Source organism: Geotrypetes seraphini, chromosome 3 (assembly GCF_902459505.1).
Source record: "Geotrypetes seraphini chromosome 3, aGeoSer1.1, whole genome shotgun sequence".
NCBI classification, from domain to species: domain Eukaryota; kingdom Metazoa; phylum Chordata; class Amphibia; order Gymnophiona; family Dermophiidae; genus Geotrypetes; species Geotrypetes seraphini.
This window is the reverse complement of record NC_047086.1, coordinates 88,822,897-88,848,682: the sequence shown is the minus strand read 5'-3', so window position 1 is coordinate 88,848,682 and position 25,786 is coordinate 88,822,897. Positions and strand designations below refer to the sequence as shown.

The window sequence follows — 25,786 nt, the reverse complement described above, 5'->3', positions numbered from 1 at the left end:
GGCCAACCATGGCAGTGTTTTGGCACCAAAAAACAGCTCAAAAATGACATAACTAAAAGTTAAAAAAACCTCAGAAAACAAGATTTTAGAGGAGGGGGCCCTACAGGATGTGATAGAAACCTTCAAAAATAGGTTTTTCAGATCTCTCCCATTTTGCCCATAGGCTGTAATAGCCTTACTCACTGTGTGACATGTGCTCTGAAGGTGCTGCAGCCTGCCTCAGTTCTAAGCAGCAGCTTGATTTGGGAGAAGAGTCCCTGCTTCAATCATCCAATCCCCTAAACTCTGAGACCTTCGAGCTGCCAGTCGGACCAAAGTCAGATTGATTTCTGAACACCTGCAGAACCATGTACGCAAAGGGAGGAGGCAAAATTGCAGCCAACACCCTGAAGAACCCTGCTGAGCCCCCTGCGGATGCCTAACAGCCTGCGCTCAAGCCCCTGCGATTCAGTAGGCAAGATAAGCTACTAGGGATATGAACCCCAAGCTCCACAAAGTTTTCTGAAGGCTGGCTACAGAGGTCCCCAAGGGATTATCTGCCAGCTCCATCCCATGACTGTGTCTTCTCCATGCAGGCAGAGCTTTCCTCCTGCACTGGGGAGCTCTGGTGCACCAACAGCCACAAAAACCACAAAAAATACCAAAAGTAATAAAGAAATATACAGAGCAGATCAGAGACACACCTTCTGGTTTGTGTGCAGAAAGAAAAACAGAAGGGGGCAGCAGAGCCCTCTAGAAAAGGAGGAGTTGAAAACCTGAAATAGATTCCTTCTGCATGGCTCACAAGCATGGGAAGAATACCCTATTGTCCAGAATGACATCTATTGCACTAGAAAACCCAATTCGTGGCTGTTGTACTGAAGCTGAATTGAATCCTGTCATGTTTAATTGGCAAAAATGTTAGCTTCCCCAGTATGCAAGTGCTAGCTTAAATCCTCTAAATTTGAAATTTCAGTTAGAATAAAGTACACTATAAACTATTATTCATGCACATGCACTTACCAAGATCTTTTTTCCTTTTCAGCCCTCTAGAAATGGACTGGATCCTTGTATTTGAGTCAAATTCAATACAAATTACATCTTGAATTTTCTGCAAGATTGAAAGAGAGGTTCATTTCAAGACAAAAATGCACTAATCATACCCCCTTCTAATCTATCATCACTTCATTTCAGGTAGCATGTCAAAGTTTCTGCATTTCAACTTAGTACTTCACAGGGTTTTATTTTCCTCTGAAGACACTTTATCTGTCCCTTTCAGACAAATACAGCAAAGATGGTTTAAAAAAAAAAAAAAGACTCCAAATAAAACCCTTTATTTTCATGATTCTTCAACAGGTAGGAATTACCAACCTGCAAATCATAACCATAAAATTATAGTGTTAAAATTTGTAAAACAAAATAAAAACAAACATGCACATGTCCTAGACACAACTGAGGACTTCAAATTTTTTTTCCCTGAAAGTGGTTAAAAGAGCCTCTACCCTGATGCTGTAAAGCAGGGGTGTCCAATGTCGGTCCTCGAGGGCCGCAATCCAGTCGGGTTTTCAGGATTTCCCCAATGAATATGTATGAGATCTATTAGCATACAATGAAAGCAGTGCATGCAAATAGATCTCATGCATATTCATTGGGGAAATCCTGAAAACCCGACTGGATTGCGGCCCTCGAGGACCGACATTGGACACCCCTGCTGTAAAGCATAACAAATGATTATTTCAGGGGGTTGCCTGTAACTAATAATAATAATAGCAGTTTATATACCGCAGGACCGTGAAGTTCTATGTGGTTTACATTGATTAACAAAATGCTACAAATTGAGTAGAACTAACATAGTTAGAGATTGGTGACTAACAGTTTTAGAGATCAGTTGTTATGGGAGAGATTGTGCTTCAAGTACTTCAAGAACAGATATGTTTTTAGGTGTTTCCTAAATTCCCCATAGTTATTTGTATGCATAAGTAATTTTTCCAGATCTTTGCCCCATAATGCTGCTTGATAAGAGAAAAGACGTTGATGTTTTAAAAATTTACATCCTCTAACCGGTGGAGAGACAAACTTCAGGTGTTAGCTTCTCTTATGTCTATTGGTTGAGAAAGAGAAGAGGTCAGTTATATATTTAGGGGCTAAACCGAATAGTACCTTAAAGCAAAAACATCCAAACTTAAACTTCGCCCGTGCTTCCATCGGCAACCAGTGCAGGAGTCGGTAGGAAGGAGTTATGTGATAGGACTTCTTCAACCCAAAAATCAGCCCGACCACCACATTTTGCACCAGTTGTAATCTCTGCATGTTCTTCTGGGAAATTGCCAAATGGGCAATATTACAGTAATCAAGTTGGCTCAGTATAAAGGAACTGTACCAGAATTCTGAATGATGAAGCATCAAAGTTTGCTCTAATGGACCGAAGCTTCCAGAGAGTAAAAAAATTTTCTAAACAAGGAGTCCACTTGGTCTTTCATGGTTAGGCATTGGTCCAGTATTACCCCCAGAACCTTCATTGTAGGTTGAATAGGGTAACTTAGTTTATTGATGCATAGTGATGATTTAGTGATAAATGGGTGTGGCGAGGCTACAAAGAATTTTGTTTTTTCTGAATTAAGCTTCAGTCTAAATTCAGTCATCCATTGTTCCATCAAGTTTAGTACTTCTGTTGCCATAGGGTTTTAAGACAATGCTTCTATTATTTATGAAATTATTTTTTTAAACCTAAAAAAAAATTATTTAGAAAAAGACCTATGAGGAACCGAGTGATAATACAGCAGTAAGTTTTGGCTCAAATCATCATCTGATGGTCCAATTCATATATAAAAATTTGTGGGAGAAGTGTTTTTGATTTAACCATTTATAATATCAAATACACATACTTCATCCAGATTAGAGAGCTGCACGGGAACAGGGACGACGGGGTTCCTGCGGGGTTGGATGCACTCAAGCCGCGAGGCTCGTCTTCTTTTCCCTACCTGCCCTGCCGCAACACACAGCAGACCGGAAGTCTTCCACGATGTCAGTGCTGACGTTGGAGGGAAGGCTTATGCTGTGTGCTGTGGCAGGGCAGGTAGTAAAAATTCAAGGCAGTGGCGTACCAAGGGGGGGTGGGGGCGGTCCGCCCCGGGGCAGCCTTTTATTTATTCCCTTTTACTCATTGTTAGACCTTTGCATGCCTGGCTCCTCATGTTCAGAACACAAGACTGTGGATTTTGGGATGCATGTGGGGTGGTTATATAAAAACTTTTTTGTTATGTTAACTTGCTGAGCTGGGGCAAATATGGAATTTATTTTGCAGTTTAACTTTCTCTTCATTTATTTTTAATTTTGTGTGTGCCATGCTTTCCTGTGTTACAGGAAGGCAGTTTATTTAATCTGTGTTTAGACCATTTCTCTCTCTCGGGATTCATTCCATTATTTGCCTTTATTGTCCATGTTTGTCTCATAGGCAGAGTTTGCATTGTTCAGTGGAACACATGTGGAAAAGGATTTTGTTGAAGCGCCATCCCAGATGCTGGAGAACTGGGTTTGGGAGAGCGAGCCACTTCAGCGCATGTCCAGGCATTATAGAACTGAAAGGACATGGGGAAGACAGAGGGGGGAGAAGGATACTGAAAGCACATGGGGAAGACAGAGGGAGGAGAAGGACGCTGAAAGGAAATGGGGAAGAGAGAGTGGGGAGAAAATGCTTAAGGGAAATGGGGAAGAGAGAGTGGGGAGAAGACGCTGAAGGGAAATAGGGAAGAGAGAGTGGGGCGAAGACGCTGGCAGGGAAGAAGACAGATGCCGGAGGGGGGAGCGGAGGGAAGAAGATGGGTGCCAGATCAATTTGGAAGGGGGGAGAAAGGGAGAGGCACAGTAACAGAGCAAATGGAAGACACAGAGAGAAGAGAGATAGTAGATGGAAGGAATTGAATGAGAACATGAGGAAAGCAGAAACCAGGCAACAAAGGTAGAAAAAAAATTCTATTTCTTTTTTTTTTTTTGCTTCAGCATAAAGTAGTATATTAGTTGTGTTGATAAAAATTTATAAACATTAGAGGCTCTGGTAGAAAACCGTTTACAAAGTATGTATTCTTCCCAATTAATATTTCCAAATTAATAAAGTCTCTTTGCTTATTTGTAAATGGATTTCTACCAGAGCCTTTAATTCAGCAGCATAATTAAATGAAATAACTATTTCTGAAGTTTATATGAACGGGCGGGGACGGAGGGGATTCCTCGCGGGGACGGATGGGTGGGATTCTGACGGGGACGGGTGGGATTTCTGTCCCCGCGCAACTCTCTAATCCAGATTTATCTTTGTCATTTTAGGGCACAGACCATAGAAGTCTTCCCAGTACTGGTCTTACTCCCCAACTACTAAGGGCTCCTTTTACTAAGGTGCACTAGCGATTTTAGCGTACACTGAAGATTAGTACTTGCAAACCCTGCACTAAACGGAAAATACTAACGCAAGCTCTATGGAGGTGTGAGCGTCTAGCATGCGTGCTAAAACCGCTAGCACACCTTAGTAAAAGGAGCCCTAAGTTGCTGTCAAAGCCCACTCCAGCACAAAAGTTCTTCACCCCTAAACTATCGTTCCCTCGGGTTTCTGTGGCTCAATGCATGACCTTGCATTTCTTAACATTAAATCTTAGCTGCCAAATTTCAGACCATTCCTTAAGCTTCACTAGGTCCTTCCTCATGTTTTCCACATCATCAGGCACATTTTGGTATCATCCGCAAAGAGGCAAATCTTACCAGTCAACCCTTTAGCAATATCACTTACAAAAATGTTTAAAAAACCAGGCCCAAGAACTGAACCTTGAGGTGCACCACTGGTAAAGCAGTTACTTACCTGTAACAGGTGTTATTCGAGGACAGCAGACAGATTTTCTCAAAGATGGGCAAAGTCATCCATAGAGCTTGGTACAATCTAAAAGTATAGCATCGCTTTAACTCTAGAAGTCTCGAGATGGCCCATACTGCACATGTGTGAGTGTCTTCCCATCCGACATCAGCTAACAGGACTATCAGTTCAGTAAAAAAGCTGAGAAGCCAACTAGGGGAGGTGGGAGGGTTGTAAGAATATCTACCTGTTGTTCTTGGGTAACATCTGTTACAGGTAAGTAACTGTACTTTATCCCAGGAGAAACATACAGCATATTCTCACAGATGGGACTCCCTAGCTATGAAGGATGGGATTGAGGGAGATAACTATGAAATAGAGAAGATAGTGTTTTTATGTTGATTTGCTTGCCGAACCAACAATCCTGTCTGGATTAAGGCTCCAGACAAAATGGAGTAGGAAATATGAAGGGAGGACTTAAGAATTTACTGCAGAAGATGTCATAAAGAGAATGAAATGGAGAGATTGCTAATGCTGGTGTTGGCCTACTTCTGCTCAGTAGGATCCCAGCTGGAGCTTTGGAGCAGGATAAAGAGTGCATTTAGCATGGGAAGATCTATCTAATGGACATTGAATAGTCTTGCATGTAGAAAATGAACAGAAGTAGCATATGAGATGCTGTGTGGACAAGGCATAGTGCAATGTAGGCCTGAAGCTAGGGCAAGTTCACAATGCAAAAAAGTTAAATATATTGGATCCAGGAGGATAATATGGCTTGAAGAAAAAGTTCAGTGGTGTTATAGAGAGAATGAAGGTACGTCTCATAATGTGTGGAAATTTATGAAAAGGACTGTTCTTTGAAAAAGGGACATAAAATGGAGCATGTATAAGAAAAATACATAACTCCAGTCTTCCAGGCCACAGGAAATATCTCTGTTAGTACATTGACCCCCATCAGCACTATAACACATAGGGCCGGATTCTGTAACTGGCACCCAAGTCATGGCCACCTTAAAAGCGGCTGCCGATTGCCTGTCAATCATTCCAGGGCCTACATTTCAGCCGCTTATCTTGACCGCTAGACCATAGCAGCCGAGAGCTGCAAGGGGATTCTCCCCCTCCCCCTCAGTTGAGCTATATGAACACAAACCAAGATATCTATGTTATGAACCCTAATGAAATAATGTAAATCTTGGATATGACTAGGCTCTTCTAAATTGTAAATCACACTGAACTCCTTCTGGGGCATATTAGTGATCCACAAATACAATGCAATATTTGTGATCTGTATTGGCCACTGTTGGAAATATGATACTGGGTTTGATGGACCTCCTCTCTGTCCCAATATGGCAACATTTTTCTCTAAGTGAGAAAAAAAGAATGTGCTTAGATACTTGAAACACTACAAGCAGACTTACCTCTATGACATTATGACAAGTCTTGCAATAAAATCTGCCTTCATCGGTGATACCCCAATGAACCGCAGCGCACTGTGGGCAGGGCTCCTTATAGTCACTCTATGGGAAAAATAAAATTTTATTGGCTAATGTGACAAAAAATGAAATCCAATAATTACAAACATTTGAAATCTCTTTTGAAATATGGATGCCAACTTCCTCCTAGTTCATGGTGTTAGTATGTTATTTCCAAGTGAAACCAAAATATGAATGTAGCCCAGTCTCTTAGATCTTCCACAAATGATTCACGGCACTTTTCACTTATTTACAAATTTACTCATCTCTCTCAAGTACAGATATTACAAAAACTGTTAATATACTTATCATCCCAAAGTGTACTGTGAGAAATATTCCTATATCAAAATAGAATTTAAATAATTTACTGGTAATTGCAAAATGTACAAAGGAATTTTTAGCAAAGGGTTCTTACATAAGGAAGTGAAGCTGCTTATTTGTAAAGTGAGTTCCATGCAGATAACAGAAGAAATCAGTCACGCAAATGGAATGACATCATTTAATGGCACCAAAATGGAAGAGTTCAGAATGAAAACGGAAACACTCAGCATATGCATTTGAAGATGACATTCCAGTTAAGTACACTGCTTAGTTTCAGCTCTATAGAGGAGGTATTAATTCCAGACTTTGGGCTCCTTTTACTAAGGTGCGCTAGCATTTTTAGCGCACGCACAAGATTAGTGCGTGCTATAGTGTGCACTAGCCGAAAAATTACCGCCTGCTTAAACGGAGGCAGTAGCGGCTAGCGCGCACTATTCCGCGCGTTAAGGCTCTAACGCACCTTTGTAAAAAGAGCCCTTTGTTCCTTTCATCTAGCTGCCCCCTATACCTGGAATAAATTACCTGAGTTTGTCCGTCAAGCCTTGTTTAAAAGCAGACTGAAAACCCACCTTTTTGATATAGCTTTGAATCCTTAATCCTACTCCTCTGCCCTCCAACCCAGCACGCTGATTAACCCTTCCCCTTAACTGTATCCATGACATCCTGTTTGTCCATCATGCCTGTTTAGATTGTAAGCTCTTTTGAGCAGGGACTGTTTTCTTATTCTTTGTGACTCTGTGAAGCGCTGCGTGCATCCGGTAGCGCTACAGAAATAAGTAGTAGTAGAGGAGGAGGAAAGGAATGTGGCTTAATTACCTTGCTGCCTAAGAAACTTTTTTTTTTAACCAATTTGCAACTTTATTTTCCACATTGGCAATCAGGATGAAATCAGTCACAACTTAATAGATTCTGCTCCCAAGCACGTCAAAAAGGCCACAGAATAAGTTATATTTACGTGAATATTTATGCAATGTTGTTGAATCCTGCTCTGCAGTGAGCAATCTGGGACTGATAAGCTACAGTAGCACTAAAGATGCACTTATATTGGCATAGTTTTTAAATTACGGTAATCTTCTCTCAGATAACAGATAAAGATAAGCAGGTTGTTACTGAGTATCTGGATTTTCAGAAAACGTTTGACAATGTACCTCATGAATGACTACTGAGGAAATTAAAAAGTCTTGGGATAGGAGGTAGTACCCTGCTGTGGATTAAGAACTCGTTAAAAGATAGAAAATAGATGGAAAAAAGTAACGGGTTAGTGCTGGGACTGCTCCTTGATAAACAGAAATAACAAGCGAGATGATTGGTTGGAGGAAACCAATCCTGATTATTTATATTTGACAGAAACATGGTTGGTCTCAGACAATGATCTCATTGTAAATGATTGCCTTCCACAAGGTTTTAAAATATTTCCTATATCTAGAAGTTGGAAGCGGGCAGGTGAACTAGCCATCATCCTCAAGGACTGCTTTGATTTCAAGTTGTTAGACTCAAAATCTACTGAGAATTTCAAAATACTAACCTGTAGGATTTCAAAGAATGGTCTTTAGAGGATATTCTATCTACTACATTATTCTATATTCCTCCCCAAAAATGGAATACTGCAAGAGGGGCACCCTTTGAATTCCTCCTTTCTAATACAATGGTAGGACCCTATAATCTGGTCTTAGGGGGGATAGTAATATTCATTTAGAGCAAAATGAAAATGTAGCGACTATTGATTTTTACTCTTTTTTAACCTCTTTGGGATTTTTTTAACCTACCCAGTTAAAACACACCAAAAAAGCCACCATTTGGATCTAGTTAACTTCTCTTCTAAAGAGTTGTTAAATCCCAAAATTCTTTTAAGTCAGGTATTATGGAATGATTCTATCTGGTCAGACCATAGTATTTGTAATTTTAAATTAAGTTGGCAGGAGAGATCCACTCATTCAAATTTTTTAAAAGTTAGGACAGAAAAGAATGTAATTAAAAGAGGTTTTGCTGATCCGGTAGAATTTTGGTCTCATTATGACTCAGCAGTCAAATTGGACTCTGAGGCAAATTTTCCAAATATGTGGAAAAAATGATTAGTAATCAAATTTTAGATGAAATAGCTCCATTGAAGACATGCAAAAGAACACAAAGACCTCAAAACGAATGGTATGATGAGGAATTATTGGTTTTCAAGCAGAAATTAAGAAAATTGGAAAGGATCTGGCTAAAAACAGGTAATGAGAAAGACAAGGAAAATTGGAGATGTGATTTAAAAATTTACAAGAATCTTATTAAAGATAAACGCTCCAATCATTATGCACAAAAAATAGGCACAATCAAAATAAGCTGTAGAGAACTATTTAAATTAGTGAACACATTAACCAATACTGTTTCTGTAAAGCAATCAAGTAATGATAAATCTCCATCTGCTGATATATTAGCAGAATTTTTTAATAATAAAATTTGTACCTTAAAGACTACTTTACAATCTACTAATGATTTTCCCCATTTTCAACCAGTGCGGCTGAGAAAAGGTGTAAGGGCTGATATGCTCTGGAATGAATTTGATATCCCAGATTGGCAACAATTTATTAAGTTGTACAACAAATATGCGAAGTCAAACTGTTTATTAGATACAGGTTCTCCGATAATTATGAAAAAGGCCCCAATTACCTTCAAGGCAGATCTGTTTAAATGGATTAGTTATTCTTTGATAAATGGGCTATTTCCGAATGATTTGGGTCATATTTTGGTTACTCCTATTATAAAGAATCATAAAGAATCTATATCTACTAAAACAAATTACAGACCCATCACAAGTATACCTTTGTTCTGTAAAATAATAGAAGGTCTGGCCAATTTAGAATTAGTTAAACATCTAGAACAATTTCACATTCTTCATGTTCACCAATCGGGTTTTAGATAAGGTTTCAGTACAGAAACGGTTGTAGCCTCTTTGATTGATCATATTCACTCCTTATTCAGCCAAGGCATTAGCACACTAATACTTCAATTTGATCTTAGTAGCGCCTTTGACTTGGACCATGAGATTCTATTGGGTTGTTTAGATGCTAAGGGAATTTCTTGAAAAGTTCGAGACTGGTTTCTTGGAAAAAAGATCGTATCAAGTCTTTAGCAACAGTTCAATACTCCAATTCTTGGAGTAACCCTTGTGGGGTACCTCAAGGTTCACCATTATCACCCACTTTGTTCAACATCTATGTTGCTTCCTTGGCCAATCTTTTACAAAGCTTAAATGTAATCTTTCACATTTATGCTGATGACATCACAATACTGATGCCAGTCATTTCTTTTATCACTGAAATAAAAAATCAGATTACTTTTATCCTAAATCAGATGGAACAATGGACCATTGAATTTAAATTGAAATTAAACACTGAAAAAAACAGATTCTTTTTGGCTAGTCCCAAAGATAAAATTATGGATAAAATTCTCTATTTAAGAGGACAAGAATATCCAATAGCCTCGTCTCTTAAAATTTTAGGAGTCATACTCGACTGCCATTTAACCCTGGGGGAGCATACTGATATGCTTATAAAGAAATGTTTCTTTGCATTATGGAAGTTACGTTCCATCAAAAAATACTTTGACCCTACTTCTTTCAGATTACTAGTCCAAGCATTAATTTTATCTATTCTTGACTATTGCAATATAATCTATTTGAGAGCTTATAAAACCATCTTGGGAAAATTAAGGTTAATACAAAATACAGCGGTCCATTTAATTTTCAGATTAAAAAAACAGGAACATGTCTGTCCTTACTACCGTCAGCTGCACTGGTTGCCAATGGAAGCAAGAGTACTTTTCAAATTTGCTTGTATTTGCTATAAGATGTTATTTGGATTAGCTCCGCTATATCTCCTCTCTCATTTTGAATGGTACTTTTCGACTAAGCCTACTCGGCGTACTGGTTTATTTACTTTTCCTAATCCCAAAAATTGTCGTTATAAAAAATATTTTGATCGATCTTTGGCTTATCAAGCAGGTAAAGTTCAAGTATGGTTAGACGACCTGATTCAACAATCTGCATCTTATTTCACCTTTAGAAAATTGGTTAAGACCTATCTGTTCAAAAAATTCATTATTTCATTGATGATTATGTGATAGTTTCTTATTGTATTTTTCACTATTGAAATATTGTACTGCTTTTCTGTGTGCTTTGTATCATCACTGGAATGTCAAGTCCTCTTATCCTGTGAACCACCTAGTACTTTTTGGGTGCTGGCAGTATAGAAAAATAAAGTTATTATTATTATATCTGCAGATGACACAAATTATTCAAAGTTGATAAATTACAAGAGGATCAAGAACATTTGCAAGAGGACCTTAACAAATAAACTTTAATGGAAGGAATGCATGTAGGGAAAAGTACCCTAAACTATAGCTACATGTTGGAAGGTTCCACATTAGAAGTTACCAATCAGGAAAAGGATCAAGGTGTCATCATTGATAATATACTGATGTGGCTAAATAAGCAAATAGAATAAAAGGAATGACTGAGAAAGAAATAGAAAATAATAAAACATAAAATATTATAATACCTTTGTATTGATTCATGGTGTGACCACACCTCAAATATTGTGTGCAATTTTGGTCACTTTATATCAAAAATAATATAGTGGAATTAGAAATGGTACAGAGAAGGGCAACCAAAATAAAGAATGGAATGACTCCCCTATAAGGAAAGGCTAAAGAGGCTAGTGCTTGTCAGCTTGGAGATCAGATAGTTGAGGGAAGATATGAGTGAGACCTAGTATGTATGTAGACCTGAATGTAGTGGAATGGGTAGATATAAATTGGAAACAGTAAGCAATTCACAAAGGCTACAGGGTATACAATGAAACCACTAAGTAGTATAGTTAGAACAAATCAGAGAAAATCTCTCTTCACTCAATCTGTAATTAAGCTCTGGCATCTGTTGTCAAAGAATGTGATAAAACTTAGCACAGCAGGATTTTAAAAGGTTTGGACAAGTTGCTAAAAGAAAAGTCTGTAAATTAGTGGTCCCCAAACCTGGCGCTGGAGGCCCACCCCAGCCAAACAGGTTTTCAGAATATCCACAATGAATATTCATGAGAGAAAATGAATGCAATGGAGGCAGTGCATGCAAATCTCTCTTAGTGGGAGAAAGGGGGGAACCCTCTGGAACTCCGCATGGGTTTACCCAGTTGGAGGATTGGTTAAATCCACTCAATCTGTAACATCTTTTAATTATTGTAAACCGCATAGAACTTCATGGTCCTGCGGTATATAAACTGTTATATTATTATTATAAATATTCATTGTGGATATCTTGAAAATCTAACTGGCTATGGTGCACCCAGAATCAGGTTTGGGAACCACTGCCATAAACCATTATTAAGGTGGATTTGGAAAATCCACTGCTTCCTGGGATAAGCAGAATGAAATCTATTTCACTGTTCTGGGATCTTGCCAGGTACTTGTGATCTGGATAGGCCAATGATGGAAAACAGGATGCTGGCCATGATGGATCTTTTGTATGTCCCAGTACAGAAATGCTTATTATGTACTTATATATTCCAAATGAGAAGCTAGAGCAGGGGTGTCCAATGTCGGTCCTCGAGGGCCACAATCCAGTCGGGTTTTCAGGATTTCCCCAATGAATATGCATGAGATCTATTAGCATACAATGAAAGCAGTGCATGCAAATAGACCTCATGTATATTCATTGGGGAAATCCTGAAAATCTGACTGGACTGCGGCCCTCGAGGACCGACATTGGACACCCCTGAGCTAGAGAGTAGGTAAATAAGTTTCTTCACCTCTGAAAACACAATAGTGTGAATCTTTTCCATCTGGAGCTCTATGACCATCCAATGAAGCTTTTTCTGGAAAAGAATAAGATGTCTTCAACTTGTCCTGGAACCTGCAGAGTTGCCACAGTGGGGCCTTTATCCAAACCAGCCTGAAGAAAAGCGAGAATTCGCACAACCAGAGCTGAATTAGGATCCACCTGGTCTTGGGAACACCAATGCTGGAAGGTCTTCCACACCTTAGCATAGGCCAATACCGTGAATGACTTCTTAGCTCTGAGAAGTGTATCAACCACCAGATCTGATTACCCTTTATGTTCTAGGAGCCATGCCATAAGCGCAAAGCAACCCAGATCTTCCATGGCCACCGGACCTTGACAGAGAATGTCCAGCTAGATGCTCAGATGGAGACTGCATCCCACGCGCAGCTTCAGATCCGTGTACCAGTCTTTGAGGCCAATCAAGCGCCACCAGAACGACGTCCTCGGGATGACCTGCAATCCTCCAAAGGACTCGGCCAATCATTGGCCAAGGAAGAAAGACATAGAGAAGAACTCCGGGAGTGCACGGTTGCACGAGCCCCTCCATTCTGGGCTCGGATCTGCGACTGAAGAAGCACTGTGCCTTCTTCTTCCTTGCCGTGGTCATCAGGTTGAAGCTAGGCTGCCCCCAGTGCCGCACAATTGCCTGGGGTACCTCTGGTGAGAGGGCCCTCTCGCCTGGATTCAGAGTCTGTCGGCTGAGAAAATCCGCTTGAACATTGTCCACTTCAGTCACATGCGTTGCCGTCAGTGCCAGAAGATGACGTTCTGCCCAAAGGAAAAGCAGGCAGGCTTCCTAAGCCAAGGGAGAGCTCTAGATCCCTCCCTGGCGATTGACATAGGCCACCGCCATCACATTGTCAGAGAAGACCCAGACTGCCTGACCCTCCAGGGTCACCTGCAATGCTCTCAGGGTGAGACGAATGGCCCTAAGCTCCAGATGATCGATTGACCACCTTTTCCGAGTCCAACAGCCCTGAAGAGGATGATGATTGCAGTGCACTCCCCAGTCCTGAAGGTTGGCATCTGTCATCACCACAGTCCAGGAGATCATGTGGCACCGGCTCTGTAACTCAAATACCCAACAAGCACTGAACAGTAGTCTGAAATTTGTGCACCCTATCTGGGTGCCTGGACAGAGAATCCACAAACCAATCTGACAGAAGTTCATTAAATTCCAGCTTGTAGCCTTACCGAATAATTTCCAAGACCCACTGGTCTGCTGTAATGTGCATCCAGACAGACAAAAATTCCAAGAGCCGACCCCCTATCTGCAGAGGGGCATGCAGCTCCCTGGCATCATTGTGTCTTTCGGGCAGATCTTTGCGGCAAGGAAGAAACATATTGCCTGTAATCATGAAAATTTCTGTAGGAGCCACAAAAATTAGAACTCCCAGAACCCCTGGAGGATCTGGCTCTACTATCAGGTAGGGTCTTCGGACGATGATCCACTGCTGAATCCATGAGGACATCCAGTCCCTTATCAAATAACTGCCGCCCCTTGAAAGGCAGCTGTGCTAAAGTTGCCTTGGAGGTGGAATCACCAGCCCACTGCCGAACCCAAAGCATTCAGCGTGCCGAAATAGAATATGCTGACACCTTTGCCAGTACTTTCAAAAAATCAAATAAGGCATCTGCCATGTAGTCTGTTCCAGCCATCAGATGCTGAAGAGGAGGCTCCATCGCATCAGTCTCCAGCATACGCAGCTAAGAAAGACAGGCGTGTGCCACAAAGGACGTCACCATCGCTGCCTTGCCTAAATTCGCTGTCTCAAAAATTTTCCTGAGGACCACATCCACACTGTGGTCCTGCATATCCTTCAACAACACTCCCCCATCACTGGGAAGAGATGCACCTAGTGACCTGAGCCACCAAGGAATCCACCTTAAGTAACCTGGGCCAATCAGAGCCTTAGGCATCTCTCCCACTGTGGGGGAGGGGGGCGACAGCAGGAGAGTGAGCATCTCTCCTGCCCAACTTCAATTTGGGTTTTTAGGGGGTGGTTTATTTGCATGGGGGGGGGGGGCTAAGCTGTCAAACCTTACGTTCCTGTCAGTGCCCGAGCCAATAAGCGCTAATCAGAAAGTAAGGCTACAATAGCTCAGACCTGTTGGCAAATTTTGGCTGCAAATGTGGCACAACAAGGTTAGGGAATAAATTGGCAATTATAGAGAATCGCCCGTGTGCTCATTTTAATATTAATGATCTTGTAGTACTATATTTGCATGGCAGTAGCAAGACTGCAAGATAACTCAGAAAAGACCACGGTAAGCCATTTTGATCACCTGCCACTAAAATACATGCACGCTAAACCAGCTGAAACTGGTTTAACAAGCACGTTAAAGGCACATTTTAGTTTTGAGAATCTTCTCCGAGTGGGGATGAATTGGCTCTTTTGAAAGTTTACAACCCAGCCCAGACTCTGCAAAGTTTGTATAACTTGACACCACTGTTCTTTCTCGCTCTTTATGAGGGGGGTGGGGGCTCTGGTGAGCCAGTTATCTAGATAAGGATGAACCAGCCAGCCTGCTCTGCAGAGATGAACTGATGCCACTACCATCACTTTCGTGAATGCGCGGAGTGCTTTTGCCAGCCCAAATTGAGACTGGATAGTGATTCTCCAACACATGAAACTTCAGGATCTTTCTGTGTGCCGGGAAAATTGGAATGTGGAGATAAACCTCTATCAAATCTAGGGCAGCCAGAAACTCTCCCACCTGGACAGATCTCACCATCTCCACTGACATGAATGCAAGTTTTCTCATGTAAGCAAGCAGTTGCTTTTAATTACTGATTCACTTATTGCACAGTTTGTTTATATATTTTCACATGCACACAAGTGAATTCCTATGATGGTATGTGGCCAAAATAGTAACTTTCTCATACTGGCTAATTGACCCTAAAAAGCAATGGAGCTTCCCCCCCTTTGGGTTGGGGCTTCTTAGAGCTTACTACTAGAGAATGACACGGGGACAAATTTTCCCCAATCCCCTCAGGAACTCATTGTCCCATCCTGTCCTGACGAGTTCTTTTCCTATCTCTGCCCCATTCCTGCAAGCTCTGTCCTCATCTGAATAAGCCGCAAACACTTTAAAATCACAAGTGGCTGAGGCTTGTGCGGTTAAGGCAGAGCTTACAGGAATGGGGCAGGGACAGCAACAAAACTTACAGGGACGGGGAAAGCACAGTTACTTACCGTAACAGGTGTTATCCAGGGTCAGCAGGCAGATATTCTCTACATGTGGGTGACGTCATCCACGGAGCCCCATCGCAGACAGCTTTTCAAGCAAACTTGATTGAAGATCTCAAAGTTTGCTAGTGCTGCCCATGCATGCGTGTGCCTTCCTGCTCCACTAGAGAGTGCATCCCCTCCTCGTGGTCTTCAGTTCAGATAGCTAGCAAAGAAGTCAACCTCGGGGAGGAGGGAGGGTTGTGAGAATATCTGCCTGCTGTCCCTGGATAACACTTGTTACGGTAAGTAACTGTGCTTTATCCCAGGACAAGCCGGCAGCATATTCTCTACATGTGGGTGACCTCCAAGCTAACCAAAAAAGGGACGGAGGGAAAGTTGGCAAGTTAGGAAAACAGATTACGCATAACCGACTGGCCAAATTGGCTGTCGCGCCTGGAAAAGGCATCCAAACAGTAGTGAGAGGTGAAGGTATGAACTGAAGGCCAAGTGGCAGCCTTACAGATCTCCTCAATAGGCGTGGAGCTGAGGAAAGCGACAGACGACGCCATCGCTTGGACTCGATGCCCCGTGACTCGACCTTGCAGCGAGAGACCAGCCTGAGTGTAGCAAAAGGAAATACAAGCAGCTAACCAGTTGGATAAGGTGCGCTTGGAAACAGGACGGCCTAACCGATTAGGATCAAAAGAGATGAAAAGTTGAGGAGCCGTCTGATGATACTTGGTGCGTCGCAGGTAAAAGGCCAACGCCCTTTTACAATCAAGAGTGTGAAGCGCCACCTCCCCAGGATGAGAGTGGGGCTTCGGAAAAAACACCGGAAGAACAATGGACTGGTTGAGGTGGAATCCGAAACCACCTTAGGCAAGAACTTAGGATGAGTACGAAGGACCACCTTGTCATGATGAAATACAGTAAAAGGCAGGTCCGCAACCAGAGCCTGCAGCTCACTGACTCTGCGAGCAGACGTGAGAGCAACCAGAAATACCACCTTCCAAGTGAGGTACTTCAGATGAGCCTTATCAATGGGTTCAAACGGAGGTTTCATCAATTGAGCCAGAACCAAACAACCTGGGAGGGGGGGGGGGCTTGAGTGGAGGATTGACAATAAAAAGACCCTTCATAAAGTGGGAAACCACCGGATGGACAGAGAGCGGTTTCCCCTCAAGCGGCTGATGAAAGGCAGCAATCACACTGAGGTGGACTCGAATAGATGTCGATTTGAGGCCAGACCGAGACAAGTGGAACAGATAATCCAGCACAGAAGACAAGGAGGCAGAAAGCGGCTCCATGCGGCGTGCAGCACACCACGCAGCAAATTTGGTCCATTTCTGGGAATAGCATTGCCGAGTGGAGCTCTTCCGAGATGCCTCGAGAACATCACTCACCGACTGAGAGAAACCTAAGAAGGGAGGCACGTGGAGAGGAATCAAGCTGTTAAGTGTAGAGACTGCAGATTGGGATGCAACAGCGAACCCCGACCCTGAGACAGCAAAGAAGGAAACAAAGGTAGAAGCAGAGGCTCCCAGACACTGAGTTGGAGGAGCAGGGAGAACCACGGCTGCCCGGGCCACCGAGGAGCAATCAGGATCATGGTGGCGCACCAGTGCTCTGAGAATCAAGGGAAAGGAGGAAACGCATAGAGGAACCTGCCCGTCCAATCGAGAAGGAAAGCATCCGCCTCGAGACGATCTGGGGAGAACATCCTCGAGCAGAAAAGAGGCAACTTGTGATTGAGGGGCGAAGCAAACAGGTCTACCTGTGGCATTCCCCACCGAACAAATATCTGTCGCAGAGTATGAGAATGGAGCAACCATTCGTGCGGCTGAAGAAGGCGATTCAACTTGTCCGCCAGACAATTCTGTGCGCCCTGGATATACACCGCCCAAAGAAAGATGTGGTGCAACGCCCACTGCCAAAGACAAAGGGCTTCCCTGCAAAGCAACAGGGAACTCGTACCCCCTTGCTTGTTCATAATACATCGCCACCTGGTTGTCCATACGCACCAAGACCACGCAATCCTGCAGAAAATGACGAAACACCACCACGGCATTGTAAATGGCCCGGAGCTCCAGCAGGTTAATGTGGCAGTGACGGTCCGCACTTGACCAAAGACCCTGAGTCCGAAGGCTGTTGAGGTGCGCTCCCCAAGCGTACGCCGAGGAGTCCATCGTCAGAACCTTCTGATGCGGGGGTATAAGAAAGAACAATCCTCTGGACAGATTGGAAGAGCTGGTCCACCAACAGAGCGAGCGTTTCAAGGAGGAAGTCACCGCAATGTGCTGAGAAGCGGGATCCTGATCCTGCCGCCACTGAGACGCCAGAGTCCATTGAGGAACCCAAAGATGTAACCGGGCAAAAGGCGTAACGTGAACGGTGGAGACCATGTGCCCCAGGAGGATCATCATCTGCTTGGCCGAGACCGAAGCCCCCTGAGACACCAGCCGAATCAGCCACAGGACGTCCTGCCAAGGCCGAGGCAGAAACGACTGGAGACGGACCGTGTCTAACACCACCCCGATAAACTGCAGGACTGAGAGAGGCACAACTGAGACTTGGGGAAGTTGATCTCGAACCCCAGACGCTGAAGGAAGATAATAGTCTGATGGGTCGCTGCAATAACCCCCTCCCTTGACAGGGCTTTCACAAGCCAGTCGTTGAGGTATGGGAAGACCTGAAGGTCCTGCGACCGCAGGGCCGCTGCGACCACCACGAGGCACTTCGTGAAGACCCGTGGGGACAAAGCAAGCCCGAAAGGGAGGACCCGATACTGCAAATGGAGGTCTCCCACCTGAAAGCGGAGAAACCATCGAGAAACCGGATATATCGGAATGTGAGTGTAGGCTTCCTTCAGGTCCAGGGAACACAACCAGTCCCCCTCGTCCATCAAGGGATACAAAATGGGAAGCAAAAGCATGCAGAACTTTTCCCGAACCAGAAACTTATTCAGCTTCCGCAAATCCAGGATAGGGAACAGGTCCCCGGTCCTTTTGGGAACCAGGAAGTACCGGGAATAAACTCTGGAGCCCCGTTGGCAAGGGGGAACCTCCTCCACAGCCCACAGGCGAAAGAGGGCCTGCGTTTCCAAAAGCAGTAAAGGAATCTGCGCCCCGTCGGAGCAAGACACTCCGGGAGGTCTGTCTGGAGGCAAAGCCCGGAAATTGAGGGAGTACCCTTCCCGAACGGAGAGGACCCAAGTGTCCGCAGTTATCTCCGTCCAACGATGATAAAAGGCGCAGAGACGTCCCCCGATGGGCAGAGGGTGAACTCCCAAGGCAGAAGGGGCCAGCCCCCTCCCGCCCGGCCAGTCAAAAGGACGGCAGCTGTTTAGGTGCAGCAGGGGTCTGAGGCTTAGGAGGAGCCCTCTGCTGCTGCGGACGCCGAGGAGGAGGGCGAGAAAACACTGGCGTGGGCTTCTGCGGATACCGCCGGGGAGGCAGCCTATAGGTCTTGGGCGGAGTGGGCTTCGCCTTAGCCCAGACCAAGGAAGCAAAGGAGCGTTCGTGTTCGGAGAGGCGTTTCGTGGCAGCCTCGATGGAATCATTGAACAGCTCATTCCCCAAGCACGGGAGATTGGCCAATCTGTCCTGCAGGTTCGGGTCCATATCGACAATGCGGAGCCACGCCAGGTGATGCATGGCCACCGCTAAGGCTGAGACCCTGGACGACAGCTCAAAAGCGTCATAGGAGGACTGAAACATGTACAGCCTCAGCTGCGACAGTGTATCTACAAGCCGGCAAAACTCCGCACGGTGCTTAGAAGGCAAATCGTCCTCGAAAGACGGTAGAGACTTGATACACTACTTGAGATAGAATGTAAAGGTAAAGTTGTAATTCAGGACTGTTCGCCATCATGGAGTTCTGATACAGGCGCCTCCCGAACGTATCCATAGTCCTGCCCTCCCGGCCCGGCAGGACAGCTGCATAGACCTTGGATGGATGAGACTTCTTCAAGGTAGACTCTACTACCAAGGACTGGTGAGAAAGCTGCGCCTTCTCGAATCCTTTGCAAGGCACCGTCCGGTACCGAGACTCCATTTTGGAGGGAATAGCCAGAATAGCGTAGGGAGTCTCCAGATTACGAAAGAAAGTCTGCTGCAACACCGGATTCAGGGGCAGCCGCAAGGACTCCCTAGGAGGGTAGGGGAGCTCCATCTCCTCCAAATACTCTTTGGTACACTTGGAATCCGACTGGAGGTCCAAGTGCAAGGCCTTCCCCATGTCCTGAACAAATCTAGTGAAGGAAGAGGGCCTGGCCTTCAGAATGCCCCTCGAGGGGGGTGTTGGAACGAGACCGGAGGGCAGCTGAAAAGGAGGGGGAAGCCTCTCTAGAATACTGCGGTGGCACATCCATATCCACCAGCATGGATGCCGAAGCCCCGCTGAAGGAAAGAGGAGGGGGTCGACGAGAGCTTGCGTTGAGAGGTCCCTGGAGGGGAGGACCTCGGGGCACGGCCTGTCGAGGTCCAACGATGGCGCCCCGGAGAACCCCAGCCCGAAGACAAGCCTCGGGAAAAGGAGATAGGGTCCCCCGAGGTCAGCTCCTCCCGGATCGGGGTACCCAACCGGACCGGCGACCTCAGCAGACTCAGGTTTGACAGGGTGAGGTCTGAGGTCTTAATGGAGCCGGTAGTGCGAGGACCCAGAGACCTACCCCACCTCAGGTGGGAGTTCCAAGGGCTCTTCACAAGACGCCTCAACCGAGGCTGGCCCAAAGGAGAAGCGTGCTTCGATGGAAGAGGCAAGGAATCAGACGAGGATAGACGCCCAGCTTGACGTGCCTTGCCCCGAGTAGCCCCAACTCGACGCTCAGGCTGGTCCACAACGCGCGAGGTCGAGGCCGGAGCGAGCTGAGCCAACGCCGAGGAGAGCACCGAGGAGATGATAGCCTTCAATACCTCCTCGAACATAGGCACGGTGACCATATTAGGCCGGGCAGGTGCAGCAGTGCGTTCCACCGAGGTCAACCTCGAGGATGAGTATTCCCATATGGTGGAAGCACGCTTGGAGGCTATCGAGGGTGGTCTCGTCGAGGCCGGCGGGACTACACTCATCACCTGGATGTCCAGAGTCTCCGAGGAAGGCTTCTTCAGTAGAGGAATTGAACCTGAAGGAAGAAGAGGGGACTTACCCGGGGCCGAGGTCTTCGAGGTCGAGGGAGACTTGCCCAGGGCCGAGGTCTTACGAGGCCAACATCGAGACCAAGGCCGAGACCGGGGTCAAAGCAGGAACAGCCTCCAAGGCAAAGAGCTCCGCGATCCTGGTCATATGTCACTGAAGAGCCCGAGACTGGAGGGTGGCACAACAAGGACAGGAGTCCGTGGGGTGATCCGCACCCAAGCACAAAATACACCAGAGGTGCGGGTCTGTAATTGAAATAACCCGACTGCACTGGGAGCACTTCTTAAACCCGGTAAGAGGCCGGGACATAAGGTACAGAACAGCCGCAGCCACTCGAGGCCAAGCAGCCACGGCGAACCGGGAGCCCCCGGTCGCCGAAACGAAAAAAGAAAAAAAAAAAAACAAATTAAAAAATCAAGTAGCACAAGGAATTAACAAACCGCACAGCGACTCCTGAGTAAAACAAAGAAGCCGCGGTGCTAGAAAGGCACTTAGAGAAGAGAGACAGGGCTTTCTGGCTCAGCAGAAAAATAAGAACTGAAGACCACGAGGAGGGGATGCGCCCTCTAGTGGAGCATGAAGGCACACACATGCGTGGGCAGCACTAGCAAACTTTGAGATCTTCAATCAAGTTTGCTTGAAAATCTGTCCGCGACGGGGCTCCGTGGATAACGTCACCCACATGTAGAGAATATGCTGCCTGCTTGTCCTGGGATAAAAATTTGTCCCCATGTCATTCTCTACTTACTACCTCACAATGAGGATTCACATTACACTTAAAAAAATTTTTTTTTTTTTTTTTGCTTTAAATAAGAACATAATAATAAGAGATATTCTTGCAGTCAGTGAGATAGCCCTTTGGTAAAGCATAGTTACTTACCGTAACAGGTGTTATCCAGGGACAGCAGGCATATATTCTCACATGTGGGTGACGTCATCTATGGAGCCCCAACGCGGACAGCATTTCAAGCAAACTTGATTGAAGTTTCAAGTTTGCTATGCTGTACCACGCATGTGCATGCCTTCTTGCCCACTAGAGGGCGCATCCCCACCTCGTGGTCCTCAGTTCCATAGCCAGCAAAGAAGCCATCCCCGGGGAGGAGGGCGGGTTGTGAGAATATATGCCTGCTGTCCCTGGATAACACCTGTTACGGTAGGTAACTGTGCTTTATCCTAGGACAAGCAGGCAATATATTCTCACATGTGGGTGACCTCCAAGCCAACCAAAAAAAAAGGGCAGGTGGGAGGATGGCAATTTTCAGGAAAAAAGGTTACGCAAAACCGACTGGCCAAACCGGCCGTCGCTTCTAGACAACGTATCCAGACAGTAGTGGGAGGTGAAAGTATGAACCGAAGACCAAGTGGCAGCCTTGCAGATGTCCTCCACCGGAGTAGACCGGAGGAAAGCAACAGAAGCTGCCATAGCTCGGACTTTATGTCCTGTGACCCGATCATGCAGAGCGAGACCAGCCTGAGCGTAACAAAAAGAAATACAAGCAGCCAACCAGTTGGACAAGGTGCGCTTGGAAACCGGACGACCCAACCAATTAGGATTGAAGGACAAAAACAATTGAGGAACCTTCCGATGAGACTGAGTGTGTTGAAGATAAAAAGCCAACGCCCTCTTACAGTCAAGCGTGTGAAGCGCCACCTCGCCAGGATGCGAGTGGGGCTTCGGAAAGAACACCGGAAGAACAATGGACTGATTGAGGTGGAAATCAGACACAACCTTCGGCAAAAATTTAGGATGGGTGCGAAGAACAACCTTGTCATGATGGAACACAGTAAAAGGTGGGTCCGCAACCAAAGCCTGCAACTCACTAACTCGCCTAGCAGAGGTGAGTGCAATCAGAAAAATCACCTTCCAAATGAGAAACTTCAGATGAGATTTGTCAATAGGCTCAAAAGGAGGTTTCATCAACTGAGCCAAAACCACATTGAGATCCCAAACTACAGGAGGAGGTTTCAGAGGGGGATGAACATTCACCAGACCCCGCATGAAACGAGTCACCAGAGGATGGAGAGAGAGAGACCGACCCTCAAGATGCCGATGGAAAGCAGCAACAGCACTAAGATGGACTCGAATGGAAGTCGTCTTCAGCCCAGACTTGGACAAATGCAACAAATATTCCAGAACCGAAGACACCAGAGCCGAACTCGGATCCAGATGGTGCGAGGAACACCAGGATGAAAATCTGGTCCACTTCTGGGAATAACAAAGGCGAGTCGAGACCTTGCGCGAGGCTTCCAAAACCTCCCTGACAGACTGAGAAACCGAACCCGAAGTCAAGGGGAAAGGAACCAAGCCGTCAGATGTAAGGACTGAAGTTTGGGATGCAACAGCGAACCCCGACTCTGAGACAGCAGAGAGGGAAAGACAGGCAGAAGCAGAGGCTCCCTGACACTGATTTGAAGAAGCAGGGAGAACCAGTGCTGACGAGGCCAACGAGGCGCAATGAGAATCATAGTGGCTCTGGACGATTTGAGATGAACCAGCGTCCTCAAGATCAGGGGAAAAGGAGGAAACGCATTAAGGAACCTTCCTCCCCAGTCGAGAAGAAAGGCATCGGCCTCCAGACGGTCCGGGGAGTACATCCGAGAACAATAGAGGGGCAGTTTGTGAGTCTCCGGGGAGGCAAACAGATCCACCTGAGGAGTCCCCCAGCGGCCGAAAACCTCGTGCAGAACTCGGGAGTTTAGTGACCACTCGTGCGGCTGAAGAAGACGACTGAGTTTGTCGGCCAAACAATTCTTCTCTCCCTGAATGTAAACCGCCCGCAGGAAGATGTTCTGGGAGACCGCCCATTCCCAAAGACGCAGGGCTTCCCGGCACAGGGGCCAAGAGCCCGTCCCCCTTGCTTGTTCACATAGTACATTGCCACCTGGTTGTCCGTCCGCACGAGGACTACCTGTTCGTGCAGCAGGTGGCAAAAAGCTCGGGCGGCCAGAAAAATGGCCCGAAGCTCCAACACATTGATGTGACAAAGACGGTCCTCCGCGGACCATAGACCTTGAGTCCGCAGACCGTCGAGATGAGCCCCCCACGCGTACTCCGAAGAGTCCGTGGTCAGGACCTTGCGATGCGGAGGGACGAGAAAGAGCAAACCCCCGGAAAGATTGGAAGAGTTGGTCCACCAACGGAGCGAGCGTCTCAAGGAAGGAGTCACTGTCACAGGAAAGGAAAGCGGGTCCCGATCTTGATGCCACTGGGAGGCCAAGGTCCACTGAGGGAGTCTGAGGTGCAATCGGGCGAACGGTGTGACATGAACCGTCGATGCCATGTGGCCCAGTAGAATCATCAGACGGTGCGCTGACACGAAGCGCTGCTGCGAAATCTGACGGGACAGTCAAAGTAGAGCCTCCGCCCTTGGAGGGGGGAGGAACGCACGAAGGTGAACCGTGTCCAGCACGGCCCCGATAAACTGAAGGGATTGAGCAGGGCACAGCTGCGATTTGGGAAAGTTCACTTCGAACCCCAGACTGTTGGGTCGCTAAGATAACCCCCTCCCTGGATGATGCTTTGATCAGCCAATCGTCCAGGTAGGGAAAGACCTGTAGCCCCCGAGATCTCAGGGCAGCCGCGACTACCACCATACACTTCGTGAAGACTCGAGGCGACGACGCCAGCCCGAAAGGGAGGACCCGATACTGAAGGTGCAACTCCCCCACCTGGAACCGTAAGAGCTTGCGGAAGGCAGGATGCACCGGAACATGAGTATTGTCACAAACCCCCTTGCAGTCCAGGGCTAACGTGTGACAAACACACAGATTCGGGCGCGTCCCCTTCAACTAGGGTACCTTCAGGATTTTTAGGCGGCCCCAGACAACGGTCTAGGCCCCTCGAGATATAGGGTAAGTACAAGGTTTCACTATATCACCAAGCAAACGAGTTCTTTAGGAAAACATAAGTGGTTTATTCTGACCTCCAGGTCAAAAGATATGCAACAGCAAAACAATATCACTTTGCAGGTCATTGGACAAAAATAGTAAATTGGCAAAAAATCAAACTTACAGTACATTTTCAAGCAGACAAGAACTCAGTAGGCAAAAATCGTCACAGCACACTCTGTTAGCAATTCAGCTTTTCTCACAGCTCCTACGTGCAGGCACAAATCACACAGCTGAGACGGTTAATCTAATTAGCTCCCTGCAACGGGAGTCACAGTAACTTTCTTACAGTTCCAACTACACTCTAAAACAGTGCAGCCTGCCTCTGGTTCATAAACTTGTCTTAGAATGCATTACTTGATTCAGACTTCAGGCAAGTATTATTCTCCAACTTCTCATGCTTATACAGCTCAATATATATCCCCTTCTTCAGGTTTAACTTGGGCAGCAGAGAGGAGAAAAAAAAAACGATATGCAAAAAGAAAACATAAAGCACAAACAGTTTCCCTGTTGCTGTATTCTTTCATTCAGAATTCCATACCTTCTAACTGGCCTTCTACCCTAGGGCCAGCTATTTCTATCTCCATGCCTTCTACCTGGTCTGGCACTGGATAGTTTGAAGGGGTTAAGACTTCCTCCAAATCCTGCATGGGATAATCCAGCACGTTTTCCTCTGCTGCCCTGTTCCACAGCTCCTCTCCTGCCTTGGGCTGTGGGAGTGACTCGCCCTCGTCACTCGCTCCTCCTCCTCCTGTTTGTCTCTCCCTGCTTTTAAACAAACCAGAGCCAATCCCCTTCAGCCTGTAGCGGGGGATGGGTTTTGGCTCTACAGCAGTTTTCCTCTGCCTGGGTTTTTCAACTGCAGCTACTTTCCTTGTGGCTTCTTTAGCTGTTCTAAAGCCCGGAAGCTGCTGTTGCCAACCTGCCTGCCTCTGTTCCAGCTCACTATCACTTTGATTATAGGGGCAAGGGAGGTCAGCCTCAAGTTGAGCGCCAGAATCAATCTGGTCCATTCTTCTGCACTTAATCCTATCATGGACTGGGCTAGTGCTGGTGCTGGGTTTGTCACAGTATACGCTTCCTTCAAGTTCAGGGAGCACATCCAATCCCCTTCTTCCAACAGAGGGTATAGAACCGGAAGCGACAACATACGGAACTTCTCTCG

The 25,786-nt window shown here is 45.7% G+C and overlaps 1 protein-coding gene across 1 annotated transcript in view; it reads right to left on the bottom strand.

Annotated features, from left to right (window-relative positions):
- Positions 1-25,786, bottom strand: part of TAF1B (TATA-box binding protein associated factor, RNA polymerase I subunit B) — a 193,458-nt gene that overhangs the window by 161,241 nt on the left and 6,431 nt on the right. The window contains exons 2-3 of the mRNA XM_033937405.1: positions 6,235-6,333; positions 1,003-1,090 (exon numbers count right to left, since the gene is read on the bottom strand). Of these exons, the coding sequence (XP_033793296.1) occupies positions 1,003-1,090; positions 6,235-6,333 (187 nt within the window). The remainder of the gene's footprint in view (positions 1-1,002; positions 1,091-6,234; positions 6,334-25,786) is intronic.